General features: G+C 37.5%; 2 protein-coding genes across 5 annotated transcripts in view; one reads left to right on the top strand and one right to left on the bottom strand.

Moving 5' to 3' along the window:
• The first annotated feature begins 36 nt into the window (after positions 1 to 36).
• Positions 37 to 12,628, top strand: LOC149926914 (coronin-2B-like). 4 transcript variants are annotated; one of them, XM_090158177.1, is made up of 13 exons: positions 37 to 366; positions 7,719 to 7,865; positions 7,975 to 8,025; positions 8,942 to 9,058; positions 9,386 to 9,538; positions 9,743 to 9,907; positions 9,979 to 10,203; positions 10,345 to 10,554; positions 10,615 to 10,728; positions 10,910 to 11,103; positions 11,173 to 11,249; positions 11,319 to 11,380; positions 11,659 to 12,628. In XM_090158177.1, the coding sequence occupies exons 1-13, from the start codon at positions 325 to 327 to the stop codon at positions 11,779 to 11,781; spliced, it is 1,680 nt and encodes a 559-aa protein (XP_090014303.1). In that variant the 5' UTR covers positions 37 to 324; the 3' UTR covers positions 11,782 to 12,628. The 4 variants fall into 4 exon arrangements, with proteins under 4 accessions (XP_090014303.1, XP_090014302.1, XP_090014301.1 ...); XM_090158176.1 differs by adding an exon at positions 5,981 to 6,027 and having other exon boundaries at positions 11,173 to 11,380; XM_090158175.1 differs by having other exon boundaries at positions 10,922 to 11,103; positions 11,173 to 11,380.
• Positions 12,629 to 12,845: 217 nt separating this feature from the next.
• The window catches only part of LOC149926913 (uncharacterized), a 28,980-nt gene continuing 25,122 nt past the window's right edge, over positions 12,846 to 16,703 (bottom strand). The window contains exons 9-12 of the mRNA XM_090158698.1: positions 15,810 to 16,007; positions 13,550 to 15,731; positions 13,440 to 13,486; positions 12,846 to 13,370 (exon numbers count right to left, since the gene is read on the bottom strand). Coding sequence (XP_090014824.1) covers positions 13,268 to 13,370; positions 13,440 to 13,486; positions 13,550 to 15,731; positions 15,810 to 16,007 — 2,530 coding nt within the window. The 3' untranslated portion in view covers positions 12,846 to 13,267. The remainder of the gene's footprint in view (positions 13,371 to 13,439; positions 13,487 to 13,549; positions 15,732 to 15,809; positions 16,008 to 16,703) is intronic.

Here is a 16,703-nt window from a genome sequence, read left to right as displayed (position 1 = left end):
AATTAAGGCCACATTCCCGATATGATCGGTCGATGCGCGAGCGGTAGTGGGAAACGCGGAGGTTTTTTAACATATTAAATAGCCCCTTTTCGTTGCTGCAGGCACGAATCTTTCGTCGCGGTCCGTAGACTGGTTTCGGACTCGATACGTGAATGCTCGACGCAATCGGCAGAGAGAAGATTCGAAATTTTGTGCGAACGCCGTTCTCCGCTCATAATTTTGACAGAATTAGGACTTCCTTTAGGCTTAGCCCTAAGGGAACGCGATACCGACTCTTCTTGGTCCGCACAAGCAAGCTCTACAACGAGTTTGTCTTTGGAAGAAATGATTGATACAATCGCCGCATTTGGCATACCATTTTCTAGGGTAAGAGTTTCAATTTATTATTATTTTTCGCGTTTGAACTTATTTTCGTGTAACCAGTTTTTTGACCTGTCAAAATTTTAAAGACAGCACCCCAGGGCCATATCAATCGGCCAAGGTAGGTCTGTCACATGCGCCTTATTTCCCCTCCCCTGCCGTTTTTAGCAACTACTAAACAGTTGCTATTATAAGTACGTGTAAATATAACGATTTTATAATTTCGAACAGTGTAAAGTCGGCGCCACAAATACGGGCGTTGGTATTGACGGAGCTTTACTCAAAGGGCGATATTTTTAGGCGTAATTATACCCCTCCCCGTTTTAACCTCCCGCTGTTTCGCGTAACCGCAGTGGCCATTGACTGGCGCAGTACAAAGGGTACGGTTACGGGAGTACTGTTTTTGAAAAACCACTTAGTAATGCGCGTGATATTTTTTCCGGAGCCATAGCAAAATGAAATGTAAGATTATCCCGCTGATGAAATGTGTTGATACGTTATTATTAATCCTAAAACACACAATGGTCGTAGACGAATTTACCCTCCCCGAATGCAATTTGTTTGGGGGGGGGGGGGGATGCGCGTAAACGCGTCATATAGTGTATGATTCTCTTTGTACTCTTACTCTAACGCGTGTTACATGGGTGTACTTCCTTTTTCTTTCGTCGCTAATGCTGAATGCCATTAGGGCCTCTACCTAAAAGAAATATTTAGGGAGATGTGTTTATTACGTGACCCCCTCCTCCCCCGTGTATAACGAAATCCCACATTTTTTTGTCCCTCGGGGTAAGAAACTCTATACGCCACCACGTTCGGGTTCGTGTCCCACGTATTCTTAATTACAATCATTTTACACGGCGACCAGGTGAATCATCTGATTTTTGGATTTTTTTTATTTTCAAAATGACGTTCTCTATCGTTTCGCGGGCTGTCTGTTTTTTGGGAAATCGGTTTGGTTTTAAATTGGAGAGGAAATTCCAACGCTTAAATAAACCTTGCCCCAATAATTTCCGACACGCCAATATAATACGACAGACTTTTATTGATTGGAACGTTAAAAATGGGGACTTCATTCTTGACCGGTCGCGTCGGCTACATATGGCGGGCGGCGTCAAGGTTAGGGAAGACGTTAGCTTAGATAAAATTGTTTCTATAATTTCCCAGACTGCTCAATCGGTATTGTTCGATTGTTCTAACGAAGACCAATAACCTCCCACGAAGACAATCGTTTTTATATCATGTCAAAAGTCATTGGAATATTATGGACTTTTTTTTGTTGCGGTTCAACGCGCTGATGGTTAAAAGCGAAACAATTACTAGAAAATAATCGTTAATTCGATGATTTATTTTGCCTTTTTAATTTGAGTTTACTTCAAGTGTGGCCCTTTTACATATTTTCAGGGTTTAAAAAAAAACCCTTTTTTTTAAATACCCAGCCCAGTGGGTTTTTTAGGGTTTTATTAGGTATTTATGGGTTTTTATTAGGTATTTATGGGTTTTTATTTTAAAAATATTAAATATATTATGTTTATTAAATTATTATTGTTTATTAAATTATTATTGTTTATTAAATTATTATTGTTTATTAAATTATTATTGTTTATTAAATTATTATTGTTTATTAAATTATTATTGTTTATTAAATTATTATTGTTTATTAAATTATTATTGTTTATTAAATTATTATTGTTTATTAAATTATTATTGTTTATTAAATTATTACTGTTTATTAAATATATTAGGTTTATTAAATATAATAACAATTTAATTTTACAATTTTACATGTGAAAAGGCAATGAAACATGTGAAAGTCTATAGATATTTCCGCGCTGAACCAAAACACTGGTAATAGGCTAATAGTCTAATAGAGTAGTAGCATTCTGTAGCTTTGGCCATGGCCGCCATTTTGGTCGCAAATGTTTTATCTATAGGAAAGAGCATGGGTGACGTACTAGGAAGTCACAGTGCCATTACTCTATAAAGATTTAGATATAAGGTTGTTTAGATAATAAAAGTAATAATATTCTTACTCTTAGTAAGTTAGTCTTTTTAAGTTCTTTACAAGTTGTAAGAATATTTTTAAATTTCTAAACTAATAAACATCTAAAAATTTTCCACTCGTGTTTTTTAAAATTCAAAACTTTGAATGGGGTTTTTTAAGTGGGTAATACCCAAAAAAAACATGGGTTTTTTTAATTCGAACCCTGCATATTTTGGTCATTTGGAAAATTGAAGATTGCGATATCAAATTTAAGAACATTGTACTTTTAGAAATGCTCGTGGTTACCTTATGACAGGGTTATTGATTTAAAATTATTATTTTATTGATTTTAACTGGCGAAATGGTTGATAATTCGCGTACATCAGAAAGGCAAATTAATATTAATTAAAATTATACCGTAACTTTGGGTTTCCACCACGTCTCTGGAATACGTAAAAGCCTTAATTATCTTCTACCCTAAAATCGATATATATATAGTACCTAAAATTCCCTATTTTCAATAAATCCGGGAAAAAAGAATCTCCTTAATGTTAATTGAAACTAAATTAATTTTGAGATCATTTTGACCGAGTAAATATTTTGTTTGGTTTAACATTTGGTCCCTATTGGTTCTTAAAGAAAATGGAAAAAAAAAACTTAAGGGTACATTTTAATAAATACCTTATTTAAATGGTTAAAAAAAGTTCCACATTATTCATTCAATATTGCCTTTTGACCAGCATAACTTACCTCCAAAGTAATAAAAATTATCGCTAATAGCACTTTTTCAGGGTTCGTACAGAACCTGGATAACCTGCAGGGATTTCCAATTTGGTGAAAAAGTCAGGGATTTTATTAGCAAAAAAACTTTGCGTCACAGAAGAAAATGATTTGGGATATTTAAAAAAATATTGTTTCACTTTGAACTTTTACCTATGAAAACATGAAATGATGAAAATTTGCAGTAATATTACCAAAAAGGTCGGGGTCTCACCAAAGATTAATCAGGGATAACCTGGATAAGTGAGGGATTTGAAATCCGAAAATTTCGTACGAACCCTGTTTTTACTTCCCTTAAAAATAACTTCAAATGATAAATGTCGAAAACCTTTTTCTAATGTTTCGCCATTTTCTTGGTAGTTTCACGACGTGAATAATATTTCAGCTGCTAGAAATTTGTCTGGCAATTTTAATATTTTATAGACTTTCCGACTATCCCTTATCTACGGAAGATATAAAACATATCATAGGCAAAATACGCGGAAAAGATAAGTCCAGTATATAACTACTTTGAACGTGAATAAATTAGATATTGCATTCTAAACTGTGGGACTGTTTTTCTCGAGGTTTTTTTTTTTTTTACTGTAAAGGGTCTATAACTGCCAACGCGTTCTTTACCAAAGAGGCTGAAAGGGCCTCAAATGTAGTGCTTCCAACGAGGTAATTCAAGTCGTAGTTTTAATATACCTGAATGTAATCAGTTATTTAGTGTAATCTAATAATAATAATCAGCTAGGCTTACCCCTCACCCAGCAATCTTATTTCAAAGTGTATGTGATACATTATGGCAAGTAACCGATCTGAACTGATCTCTTGTAATGAATCTCACGAAATTCGCATAGCTAGGCGGGTATCTAACAAGGAGACATCCCGAAGTGTAACCCACCGATTTTGTTCAAACTCGGGGGATTGGTAGACCTTGACTTGAAAAATCCTAAAGGGAATTTATTCAATGGGCAACCGTTTTGCCACGGCAACGAAAAATGTTTTTGACAACAACAAATGGAAATTTTCCCATTGAAAATAACATGGGATTCTGACCGATTCCTAGGACCCCCCCCCCCCCTGTGAAAAATTTGAACAAATTTTAAAATTTCGAAAATGCCAAAAATTGTTAAAAATAGATAAAAATTGACAAAAAAAAACATCAAAATTGATCAACTATTGATCAATTTGAGGTCAAAATCCCATGTTATTTTCAATGGGAAAATTTAATATTTTGTGTTGTAAAAAACACTTCGTTGCCATGGCAAAACGGTTGCCCATTGAATAAATTCCCTTTAGGATTTTTCAAGTTACATGAAGGTCTACCAATCCCCCGAGTTTGAACAAAATCGGTGGGTTACACTTCGGGATATCTCCTTGTAAGTTACACTAAAAATGTGTACGGGATTTTGAGATTACATCCGCAACAAACTACGAAGCAGTGTCGAATATGTTAAAGGTCATAGGTGGGAGCAGCCTATTTTGGAACTATTGGGGGGGGACTACGACAGAAATATTAAAGGTTTTATTCCATTTAGAGGGTGCAACATTTTACGGCTTACTTTATCTTAAATGCCGACTACATAGTTATTCGGTTTACTCTGTCTTTCACTGGAAGTGGGCTCGCTGCAAGACACATATGCTATGCAAGTAGCCAGCTACCAGTGAAAGACAGTAAATTATGTAGTCGGCCTTTAAACCTGTATATAAAGTTAATGAAAATATTTTTACGCAATTATTAGCACCTAACTTTTATTCAACCTTCAAATCGATATAAATTTCATAATAAATTTTCGTGTTAAACGTAATCCTCGACAACCCTCGTATTTAATAGTTTTTTTTTATCTAATATATCAATTTCCAATTTCTGTCGTTTTGTCACTTTTTAAAGGCGACATGGGCGCGTAAGGGGCGTAAATAATTGAGTTCACAAGTTATAATTTTCAGATTAAGGGATAATTAACCCCGTTTCATTAAATGGGCTGACCCAGACCTCCTTCTCATACGTTTGTAAATAATAAAGTAATTGGAATAATTAAATTCCCTTAATTGCGCTTGCAGTGATAAAAAAGCGCCTATCCTTAGCGGGCTTTCGCAGTTTTCGCCATTATAAAAATCATCTCTTCTTCTTCAAGAGGGGAGGCCCTTGATTTGGCCCGGGGCGCAAACTGATAATTACTCTTCACGAAAAAAAACCCCTTCTTATTATAAAAATGTAGGTTAGACATAGCCAAAAACCATGAATTTATTTTTTATCAATATTTTTCCTCGGAAGAAACTTATTTCGCGCGCGTTATTGTATTAACGCCGTCTTAACCCATCGAGATAGGCCTAGTTTTCGTCCGTCTCGCCGTATCGTATGACTTTGAAAATATTTCTGTACCATTTTCTCAAACAACCTAGTATTACTTTTTCTGGTTCGTTAAATCGGTAATTTCTAGCCCCTTTTTTGCATGTCTACAGTTTTCGCGTACGGTCGCACGCATGGGTAAGTCCGCTCAATTTCCGTAATATATTATTTTCACGGTTTTGTTTTAATCGCGTCGTTCGCCTACGACGACGTTGTTGAGATTATGTGTATAATTGAATAAAAAAATCCGTACTTCGCTTGTGTAATAAGTCGTGTGCTGTGTGTGTAGTAGATACGCTCACGAACACCAATCAACCGTATCTAGAAATTTGCGTCTTTTGAAATGCGAATTAGACACGACTCACGCTTTCTTTTGATATAAAATGTGCATATCGGTTTGTATATAGGGATTATGATAATTTCTTACGAAAATTGAGGTCTTCATTCTATCAGATTCAATATCTTCGAAGCTTTTTTTATTATGGCATTTATTTTTATTATTTCTCATTTTTTTTAACGCTTAGCGGTGATTCTGAAGTATTTGCCTACAATGGACAGAGATGGTGTCCAGGTAAACACAGCTTATTTATTTTTTTATATTCCTATGATTTTTTGTTGCGTTACGCTTATAAATAGATTAGAAACGTTTTATAGAAGACTTAGCTAATCGCGTGGCTGCTTATCGTACTATTTAAAAATTACTTTCCCCCATGTGACGTCATAGTCGTGTAATTTATGTTACCGTTACTACGGTAGTTTGGCTAAAGTTATTTACGTAATAGCAGAAGTCTGTAATTATCTCGGAGATAAGTATTCATCTCCATATATTATCGATGTTTCTCGCTTGGAACGTGTACCTTCGCTGTTTTCTGCTGATTTTTCAAAATACGTTTTGGAAGGAAAAATAGTGCTTGTTCAAATAAATCGTCCAAGGTGTGACGTCGCCAATGTTATTTGACCACGGAAAAAATTATTCTCCATTTATGGCCGGCCACTGCTACATCAATAACGTCATTTGAATAAAATCGTAATTTCTAAATTATTGCATCGGAAAAATATAGTTTGTAAATAAATATCCTTACATTTCACGCAATAGGGAGCTAACACTCCGTAGCTTTGGCTTTGGCCGCCATGTTGGGTATAATTTTTTTTCAATAGGAAAAAGCATGGGTGACGTCGTGAGACGTAGAACTGTTAGCTCCCTATTGTATTTTAAATTGGCGTCCATGATACGTCTTAAATTGCCTCAAGCATGCGGAGATACACGTTCTATTTTTACGTCAGGGCTCGTACACGAACCGCAAGACCTGGAAAAGTCAGGGATTTTAAAAATCGTTTCATTAAGGCAGGGAATTTGAAAATGACCTAAAAAAATCGGCCAAATAAAATTAATTTACATCTACAAAATTGGTCAGGGAAAACCTGGAAAAGTCAGGGAAACTAATTCTGGAAATTTTGTTCGAACCCTGTACGGTTGTAGATACTACTTTTCTCGTAAGATAAATCTTATATACTTCTGGTAATGATAAGTATTGATATTTCCAATACGTGAGATATAGGTACCATCTGTACTTATTGATAAAGGAAAAAGTTGTTTTCCCAGTTCGAAATATTCTTTATCAGAAGTATTTTGGTTCTGGTAAAGGTATCAATTGGTTACAACTAGTTCTTATCTTCGCATTAATCAGTCTACCTCTCCGATTTCTAGTCGTCAAAATTACCTTCTATTTCAAACTGAATTCCGAAAAACCAGTCTTGGCTGATAGAATATTGTAGTCGCCGCTTTCCAAAAATTAATCTCTCCTCAAATTGGAAGATATTTAAAAGCATCCAATCTGTTTTGGTCATATCGGAATCACTATATTTTCAGATGAAAAATTAGCGATCCAAGTGTTCTAGCTCAAATTTCGGACACATTTGCTTTTAAATTTACCTTCTCTAAGTTGGCGCATTTAATTTGAATGGTCAGGTATTTTTTGTTTTGTTTAATTTATTTGTAATTAACCGGTTCGTTCAGCCGTTAGCGTGACCCACTGAGACTGTGATTTCGAGAATGTTTATAGATGGCGTGTTCGATAGAGCGTCAAATAACGTATTTTTCCCCGTACGATCAATTTTAGACAAACTAATTACCTAATTTTAGATTTAAATTTAAATTAAAATTTTGTAGCCGCGAATGAGGGTCAGTGAAGACATCCGCTTCGGGGTGGGTTTCATTGATTTTGTTTAATACTAAAATTAGAACGGGTTTGATTTGGGCAGGCGACGTTTCGAGGCGTCCGAAGTAGCAAGTTTCGCCATGTGTACGGAAGTCCGGTCCGGAAGGACGAATGCTACGAGTGTTTGAAAATCACCAAAAATGCGCACGATAGCCATTTCTGCGCCGTCAATCCCAAGTTTTTGGCGGTGGTCAGTATACTATTTTTGTATTTGCATATCTCGGAAACGTTTTTAGAAAACTTTTTTTTTGGATTTTTCATATACTTTGACCTTTTTATGGTTTAACGTTTTCTTTTAGGTTACTGAAACCGCCGGTGGAGGCTCCTTTCTGGTTATACCCATCGAAAAGGTACCATCTAATTATAATATCTTTAATTGTAATCTATCCAAAAATTTAATGGCGCTGCTTGTTTATAATAGACATCCCGTAAACACGTGTATAAAAAACTGAAGAAGAGTATATTACTTAGACACATTCCATAAAATAAGTATAGAATAGGGTAGTATCAGTGCGCCGTCCATCATGCTTTTCCACCTAAGAAAAATAAAAATGTGTAAAAAATTGTTGCCATCACCGGATCTACGCGGTCATATTAATCTCTAGCTTTCGAGACCTTTAGAATTACTTATATATTCTCTATAGAAACGCTTTAGAATAGTAGATTAAGCATCTGTCCATATTGATTTAATTACGCTAGTGCTAACCACTAACGTCCTATATTATCTATTAAACCATATAGCAATTATTACTGATAAGAAAAACCCGATGGATGGGGTTGAAAACCCCTTTTAAACTTCGTACTGAAATTTCAACTCTTTCTCGTTAATTAATTGTTGTACTTCCCCGTACACACATTTCCTGCTTTGAAATATTAATATGACAACGAAATGTATATTTATAGGATTTTCAATGTACTTCTGATATTATGAATACTTAGACCACCAAGGACTTGTTGTTATGAAAAATAGTGAATTTAAAAAATTATCTTCGAGTTTGGATTTTATAAGGTTGTCTTGTTGTTTGTCCTTGGCACTTTTCCCATAAAATCTTACTCAAGGAAACGGTTCCCGTAAATATTACTTAACCAGAAAGACTGCTTTAAATATATTCATTAGCTAACAATGTATAACCTGTTAACGAGTGTTGTTAAAACAGCTAGTGGTCCTTATTTGCATATAAATTATTTCTAAGATATATTCAAAGATACTACAGGAAGAACCTTTGTCCGGGTATAAATGAGTAAAATGTTCTAAATTTCTTACAGACTGGACGACTGGAGGTCAACGCGGGGAAGGTGACTGGTCATCGAGGTCCCGTATTAGACCTGAAATGGAACCCGTTTAATGACAACGTGATCGCCTCCAGCTCTGACGACTGCACTGTTAGTTTTATTTTTCAATAGACCAAATTACAAAAGCTTTTGAGGGAAGCCCCTAGAGGTTCGATTTTAATGCTTTTAGCCATACTAGATGGCGCCACTTTACCGTTTTAAGGGATATTTCATATAAAAACAAAAAAGGTAAACCCAGGTGAAGAAACCATGGACTCTAAAATTCATTTGACTCTGGGCGCCATCTGTGAGGCTTGTATTTTAAATGCGACCTCTAATGGCGATACCCCTGTGGAAGGACTTCCCTTATCATATGTGTATTGGTCTATCACATTTGTATATTATTAAGTTCTAAGGATCTTCGAATAAACCCCTTAGATTAAACTATGGTACATTCCTGACGGCGGCTTAAGCTACACTAACTTAGCAGAACCACTGATCGAACTGAGCCGTCACCGACGAAGAGTTGGTTATATAGAATGGCATCCCACCGCCGAAAATATTCTCTTCAGTGCTGGCTTTGACTACTTGGTAAGATTACTCGATTTACTATCGGTGTTGTCGGATTTATATCGCTAATTGTTTTAAATTTAGATAATATTAATTTAAGTTTTAACTACATATTATAAACTTCCCAATGAAAATGTTTAACAATCGATTTAAATATAAAAAATATCAAAAACCCTGTTTACTACGAAAATTTAATTGAGTTAATTATTTAAAAACTAATTACAGATTCTAATCTGGAATGTCAGCAAAGGTGAAGTGGCGCAAACCATTGACTGCCACACAGATTCAATTTATTCCATGTCTCTAAACCGAGATGGAAGTCTTCTAGCAACTACTTGTAAAGATAAAAAACTTCGTATTATTGATCCGAGAAAGGGAACCGTTATTAGGGTAATTATTTCCATTTGAAATGACTTGCCCCATTGTGCAACTGATTTAAGTAATATGCCTTATCTGTGAAGGAAGGAGAGTGCCATCAAGGGTCGAAAGCATCAAAGGTTGTTTATTTGGGAGACACAAATAGGCTGTTGACGACTGGATTTTCGCGCTTTAGTGATCGACAATGGGCGATTTGGTCGCAAAACGATTTAACCAAACCATTGAGGATTGAAAATATTGATTCCTCATCAGGGGTATTGTTTCCTTACTACGACCATGATACAAAACTGGCTTTTATTGCTGGAAAAGTAAGTTTCTGTTGTTATACGAATAACGCTGATTTTCATTTAAGGTGTCACTGCAAAAAAATCTGCATTAGACCTAATGCAATTTTTTTGCATCAAGAGTCTAGTGAAAACCAACCGTTCTGTATTTTCTACGGAGTTTAGGGAGACGGTAACATCCGTTACTACGAGATAGTGAACGAAGCTCCCTGGTGTCATTATCTCAGCCAATATTTGTCGGGGTCTCCACAAAGGGGCCTCGGCTTCATGCCTAAGAGAGGACTTGATGTGATGAAGTGTGAAGTGTTTAGATTCTACAAGTTACATGCCATAAAGACTCTGTGTGAACCAGTTTCCATGATAGTTCCGCGGAAGGTATGACGGCAATTGTATAAGAAATACGAATATAAAAAAGTAAATCTCTTGGTCCTATAGTCCGAACAGTTTCAAGATGACCTGTTTCCGGACACAAGTGCGCCTACACCGGCGTTAACTGCGGAGGAATGGCTGACTGGCAAAAACCGTAATCCTATTTTGATATCCCTGAAGGTAATGTATCGATATTTCGAAATGTAATGAAACAGAGGCCTCGCTTGCTTCTGCCGTTCACAGCACTGCATGCCGCAATAAAAAGACTTAAGCAGCACAAAAATGGATAGTTGAGCGAGGATTTTGGTTCTCTGTTTTTGTAATACGAATATTTCTCTACTTCCCCCCCACAAACACTTAGTGCTTATTTCAGAGCGGAGCCGGGGCCAAGACGCACAAACCCGTCATGTACAAGCAAGACAACTCTCTCGTCACGTCTGACCGCAACAATGAACAGAAATTCATCTTCTTATCTCAGGGAAACCAGGTGGATTACAGATCTGTGCAGAAGAACAATTTCATCAACACGAATGGGGACCAAAATCTCTTTGAAAGGTATGAAATATTGTTCTCACAGATGTGTTATGCTTTTGTTAATTTTTCTTCATTTAATCATGTGTGCAGTATGAATTGCAACAAGCAGAATCATTCCATCGTGGTGGATAAGAAATTTCCGTGGTCGACTGAGAAAGAAAACACGAGTAATGTTATGTTATGTGACATAGTTTCGAGTCACGTACTACCTGTAGCAACTTACGTCACTATTAAAGATGCTGACAGTGCCAGTGATTCTGAGGTGGAAAACCATGAGGGACCGAAGTCTGAATTTGAGGTTCGTAATACATCTTCTGTAGCCTGTCTTTGGTCCACCCCTCCCCAGTGTTTGTAATTGTGTGTTGAATTGTTGTGGCTGGCTTTTAGTATTGGCAGTAGTATATAATATCTCTTATGAGATAAATGGTTGAACTATGGTTGTTAATCTTTTTGATTCTGCTACGTTATCTTTGGTTTTAAGACACTTCTTTGGGATTTCAAAAATCATTCAATCTAATATTATTAATTTTGATTAATTGACTCTAAAAATCTAATTATAAAGTTGCAAATTTGCAGCTTCGCAAAGCTTACAAACAACAAATAAGCGAGATTAAGATTTTGAAGGACCAGTTATCGGATAAGGATAAACGCATCAAAGATTTAGAGGAGCAGCTGAAAAAGACTAGTTCTCGTCGCTAAAACTCCTTAAACTATAGTCATTATTTGAAGAATCTACGCTTAGCCTTCGAAGATTACAACAGTCCTGTTCGAAACAAGTCTTTTAAGAACACTTGCTATAATCTACTTTAGCCTGTAGATGTTCAAATTAATGATAGGCATTGTTATTTTTTATTAAAGTAAAGCTAAATTTAGCTTCTCATTGTCGGTTATTGTACAGAAGAAATTATTTATACGTTTACATATATACATAAATATATATATATGCCTTTCTTTTTTATTTTTATAGTTAAATACTATAATGGCATTTTTTTTGTTTCAATATTTGAAATTATTTCTTGGTGTGTTGAAAAAAAATATTTACGAAAATTTTTAAATAACTGCTCAAAGAAAAATGATCAAGGTTAAAATTAATGTTTATCTAAGTGTAATTTAACAAACAGTTAAATTTGGGAAGCAGTGTTTCGATTATGGCCTTAAATCATGCACAAATCTTGATTATATTTCAATTTAAACCAAATTTTGGGTCAAAATAATAGCAAATAATGAGTTAGCATTTAAACTATGGCAGGCTAGTGTACATCTCTAAAAAAATATCGCAAGTGGTTGTGTTATTCCTTTTGTAGCAACTTTTTTAAAAGAAAATATACACCAAACTACAGTTTTATATTTACAAAGTATTATCAGGAGTAAAATGCCTTTGGTATTGTGTAAAAGTGCAATTTAGGGCTTTGAACATGTTATTAGGTAGAAATTCCTACATTATCCTAGGATGTTTTTATTTTTTTCTGTTCTATCATTTTTATTCATGTTTGTGTAAAATAAGTGTGAATTGCTTTTTGCACTTTTAAATAAATTGTCAATATCAGTAAGCTTTTTTTTATTCGGAAAACATTTTATTTTCTTATTATAAACTATGGTTACCAAAATTTCGTGGTGTAATATTATAGTAAAACATTTTTGACCCATCGAATATGGCAATTTTTTAGACCATTTTATTTTACAAGGAATGTTTGTAGTGCTGTATGTTTAAAAAAAATGCTTTACATATTCAATGACAAAAAATATATAATTTTTATAGCTAAGTTAGTCATGACTATTAATTACTTCATTGGCACGAAACATACCTTGTAGAAAATAAATGGGGCGAGGGGGCAAAATTCAGAACCTTTTAAATTGGTAATTTATGGCTCAAAAATTAATAAGGACAAAATATTTGAGAAAAACGTAAAAAATTACCCGTCTTTTCGTTCTTCACCCAAATGACAATAACAGGGCGAGAAAAAAAATAAATATACAACAACCTTGTAAAATATGTATGAAACACAACATAAACAAAAACTCAATTTCTTTTTCTTTTAAGATGCTGGCCTTTTTTTAATAAGATTGATAAAGTTAATTATTATTATTATAGTAAAATTGTCCGCAGCTATTTAGGCCCTTAATAATTTAAGTATCAAACCGGGTATGATTATTTGTTTTCGGAATGTCGTTTCATCTGTTAGGGTCATCTCAATACTGTATTGTCTTCGTCTTCGGAAGTACTCTGACCACCCAATGGTTTGAATCTTCCCGGAGTCAAGATATCTTCGTCATCAGATACCTCATACCTTATTAAAATTATTTTTCGCAGCTTTTAATTAAAGTATGTTGTATTTTTTTATATAGTTTGAACTTACCAGGGTCTATTCAGTCTTTTCTTGTTTGTACTTGTAGATTGCCTAAACTATTGTTTAAAAGAAGAAATTAGTGTTAGTTTGGTTTGTTGGTAAAGAGTTTTTATAGTTACCTCATCGGATGTCACGCTTTCCGGGATGGTTTCGTACTCCTTCATTTCTTCGCTGTCTTGATTGGAATCCTGACAGTGAGACACCTGGGATATGTCCAATATGGTGGTAGGAGTGTTATCGTTTTCATTCTTCTTGACGTTTAGGATTTCGTCAATTCTTCCCAAATGATTAGTGTGGCGATGGCTCTCAGTTTTGGACACGTCGCTCGGAGGGGATAATGCACTTTCGGTTTTGGATACTTCACTGGGAGCCGGAGACTGTCGTCCAGCCGTAGATGAATCTGGGGTTACTAGAAGCTCGGTGGAGGCGGAAGACATTTTGCTGAGAGGAAAACTGATGCTTTTGTAAGTGTCGTCCGATCGTAATGAAGAGTCTATTCTGGAAGCGGAAGACGGTGGTCTGGAGTCAATTTTCCCCGTTGAGCAATACAATCTCGAGATTTCGGAAGCGGAACAGTATCGGTCCTTGCTGCTCAAAGTGTCTTCCGATTCTTCTTTGTTGGCGTCGGAAGATCCTTTGTTAGAGACCGAGATGAGGTTCGAAGCGCTAAGTATATCTGGTAGAACGGCGTTGTTGGGTGAGATGTCCATCGGCCGTTCGTAATCCGGGTCATTCTCGTCAACAGGCGGCATAGGCGGGGGTTCTCTCCTGACGGAAGGAGGCGGTGGAGGTGGTAAGAAACGTTCCATCTTCTTGGCGTGTTGGCCGTCACTCGTACTCGTAACCGCTTCCGTTGATTCGGCAGTACCCTTGTAGTCGGCGTCGTCCGTCGTTGAGAGAATCAGCGAGGATTCCAACGTTACGGACAGTGAATCTTGACTAGAGGAGGAATGAGCTTCCACGGCCAAGTTGGACGAACCGTCTTGGTGGGGGGACGTTAGGACGAGGACACCGTCCTTCAGACTATCATCTACGCCGCTAGATTCGCTGGATTTCTTCGATCCTCTTTGCTTTTGTTTGGACGACCAACGATTTTTCAACGAGAATTTCAAGAGGAACCCTTTCTTCTTCAGAACCGTTCCGGACTGCGTACTGGCGCCCGAAACGACTTCGCTACGTCCAGTAGAGTCGGAATTCTCGGGTGAACTACTACTAGTGCAGCTATCACTTCCGGTGTCTAAAGAAATTTGGGGACTTCCGGGGACTGATGATTCCGGTTCCGAGTGGGGTTCATTCTCTTTCGTCTTTGACGCGTCGTTCGAAGACGTATCCGTCGTGAACTTGCTATCTCTGGACTCCGCTGTGGCAGTTTTTCCACCGAAATCCTTGTGAACCTCAATGGAAGGTAAGGCGCGACTCGCGTGTTGGGAGACTTGGATTTTCCTCTTTCCGTCGGGTAGTTTGACTACTTCCCTGGAGGTTCCACCCGCGGTCAAAGTGATGGTAATGGCTTGTTGCGATTTTGATGGCGTCAACGGTAAGGCGCAGCGACTGGAGTCAGCGATGTTGCGCTTGTCTTTGCCTCCCAAGCTACAGACGCTGCTACCTGGCCCGTTTTTTGAATTCGACGTCGAAGGTTCGTTGAGGTTTTTGGGCGCTTGCGGTTTGATTCTTAGTGGACTTCGCACCAGTTTGGTCACCGGCGAAGTATTCGCGCTTTCGGCGCTCGAACCCGCGGGCGCCTTGCCGCTATTAGTCTTTTGCGTGCCGAAATGTTTGTCAATTTGACTGAGTTCTTCGTTCTCGCTACTGGACGGTTCCAGGACTTCCAAGACGGAACAAGTTCTTCCTTCTTGTTTTAATTCGGGATTGCGATCGAAAAGAACTCTCAAATCGACGTCGGAATGCGGCAGCTGCGCGTGGTACGACCAAGGCCTACTGTCCGCTAGAGCCACGGCGGTCACTCGCGAAGAGTTAGTTACGACACCCATGTTCGGGTTGACGCGTTTCTTTTTGACGTCTGCGGAGGAACTAGGTGTCTTTTCGAAAGCGGACAGAGAGGCGCAACTAGGAAAGGACGTCGCCAGAGAGCTCTTGCTTCCTCCGCCGCGGGGCAAATCGGCCAAGTGACCGGCGAAGGAGCAGTGGTCGGACAGATCGACGTTGGGCCTGGAATCGAAGATGGCTTCCGTCTCGTCGCCGCTGTCCCCGGACAAAGAGCTTTCCGAAGAAGACGCCACTTCCACATCTTGGAGGGCGACGTATCGAGTGGCTTTGGCTTGAACCCTCGCGAACTGCGACCTGATTTGAGGTACCGGAAACGCTATTAATTACTCGTCCCACCCGCGTGAAGATGAAAAACGCGTGTCGATCACTCACCTCAGAATCTCGAGCGGTTCTCTTCCGGCGCTGATGGCGTGTTGGGAATTCTTCCGACACAGCCTCTTCCATTTGTCTTCGATGGTTTGGCAGGCGTTTTGGTCTTTAAGCAAAATTACGTTGTAGAAACGATTTATTTCTTGACTAAGGATGCTTTGGAATTCCGTATGAATATTATCGTTTCGTCTATCTTCGCCTCTGCCAGAGATAAATAATATATATTTTTTAAGATTGAGGTATTTGGTTCATTTTTCGGGAAAAAAATTGTGGAAATTACTTCTACTTTAATATTTTTCCCGATACCGAGTGAAAAAATCTTTTTTTGCCCACGCCTAACTATTAACGAAGAGACCCTCGAGATGGTATTATGGCCTCTCCCGTCTTATCGTTCGATCGTGTTTAGAAAAAGTATTATTCATAAATTTTCAATTTATTTCTCCCCCTTCGCATTCCCCCTCCCCGCCAAAGTATATAGAAATTCTACACGCAAAAACTAATTAAAATTCCGTATAACTTTCGCGTTTAACATATTTTTCAATACTTCTGGTCGGGCATTCCGGCAGGGGAAGACGGCCGGGCCGAGAGTGATCAGGCGGGAGGGACGCGAAATTTAAGCCTCGGCCTAGAGCCCGCCGCCATTTAAGAAACAAATTTGGCAATATATTACAATTACAAAAGCGAGGCCGATTAAGCGGTTACCTTTTCCCAAAATATTTTTGTCCCCATTATACATTTTAATAGGTTAGACTATTTTTCAGAGAGAGAGAGAGAGGAATCTTATACGACGGGCTGATTTGGTTTTTTTGTCACGCGGGTCTCTCCATTTAATACATTATGCATGTCTCTTCGTTTGAAATAAGCCCGTAGTTGAGAGATGGAAAATATGTTAATGGT

This window comes from Leiobunum rupestre, chromosome 9 (genome assembly GCF_980474605.1).
Source record: "Leiobunum rupestre chromosome 9, qqLeiRupe1.1.hap1, whole genome shotgun sequence".
Classification (NCBI taxonomy): Eukaryota; Metazoa; Arthropoda; class Arachnida; order Opiliones; family Sclerosomatidae; genus Leiobunum; species Leiobunum rupestre.
This window is presented reverse-complemented; position numbering and strand designations above follow the sequence as displayed.

What these genes read in the sequence shown, in the direction of transcription:
- LOC149926914 (XM_090158174.1), top strand. Translation starts at nt 325, where the DNA reads ATGATTGATACAATCGCCGCATTTGGCATACCATTTTCTAGG. An exon ending in GAAAGGGAACCGTTATTAGG is followed by an intron (nt 9,908 to 9,978) that starts GTAATTATTTCC and finishes TTATCTGTGAAG; the next exon opens with GAAGGAGAGTGCCATCAAGG. An exon ending in GACCGAAGTCTGAATTTGAG is followed by an intron (nt 11,381 to 11,658) that starts GTTCGTAATACA and finishes GCAAATTTGCAG; the next exon opens with CTTCGCAAAGCTTACAAACA.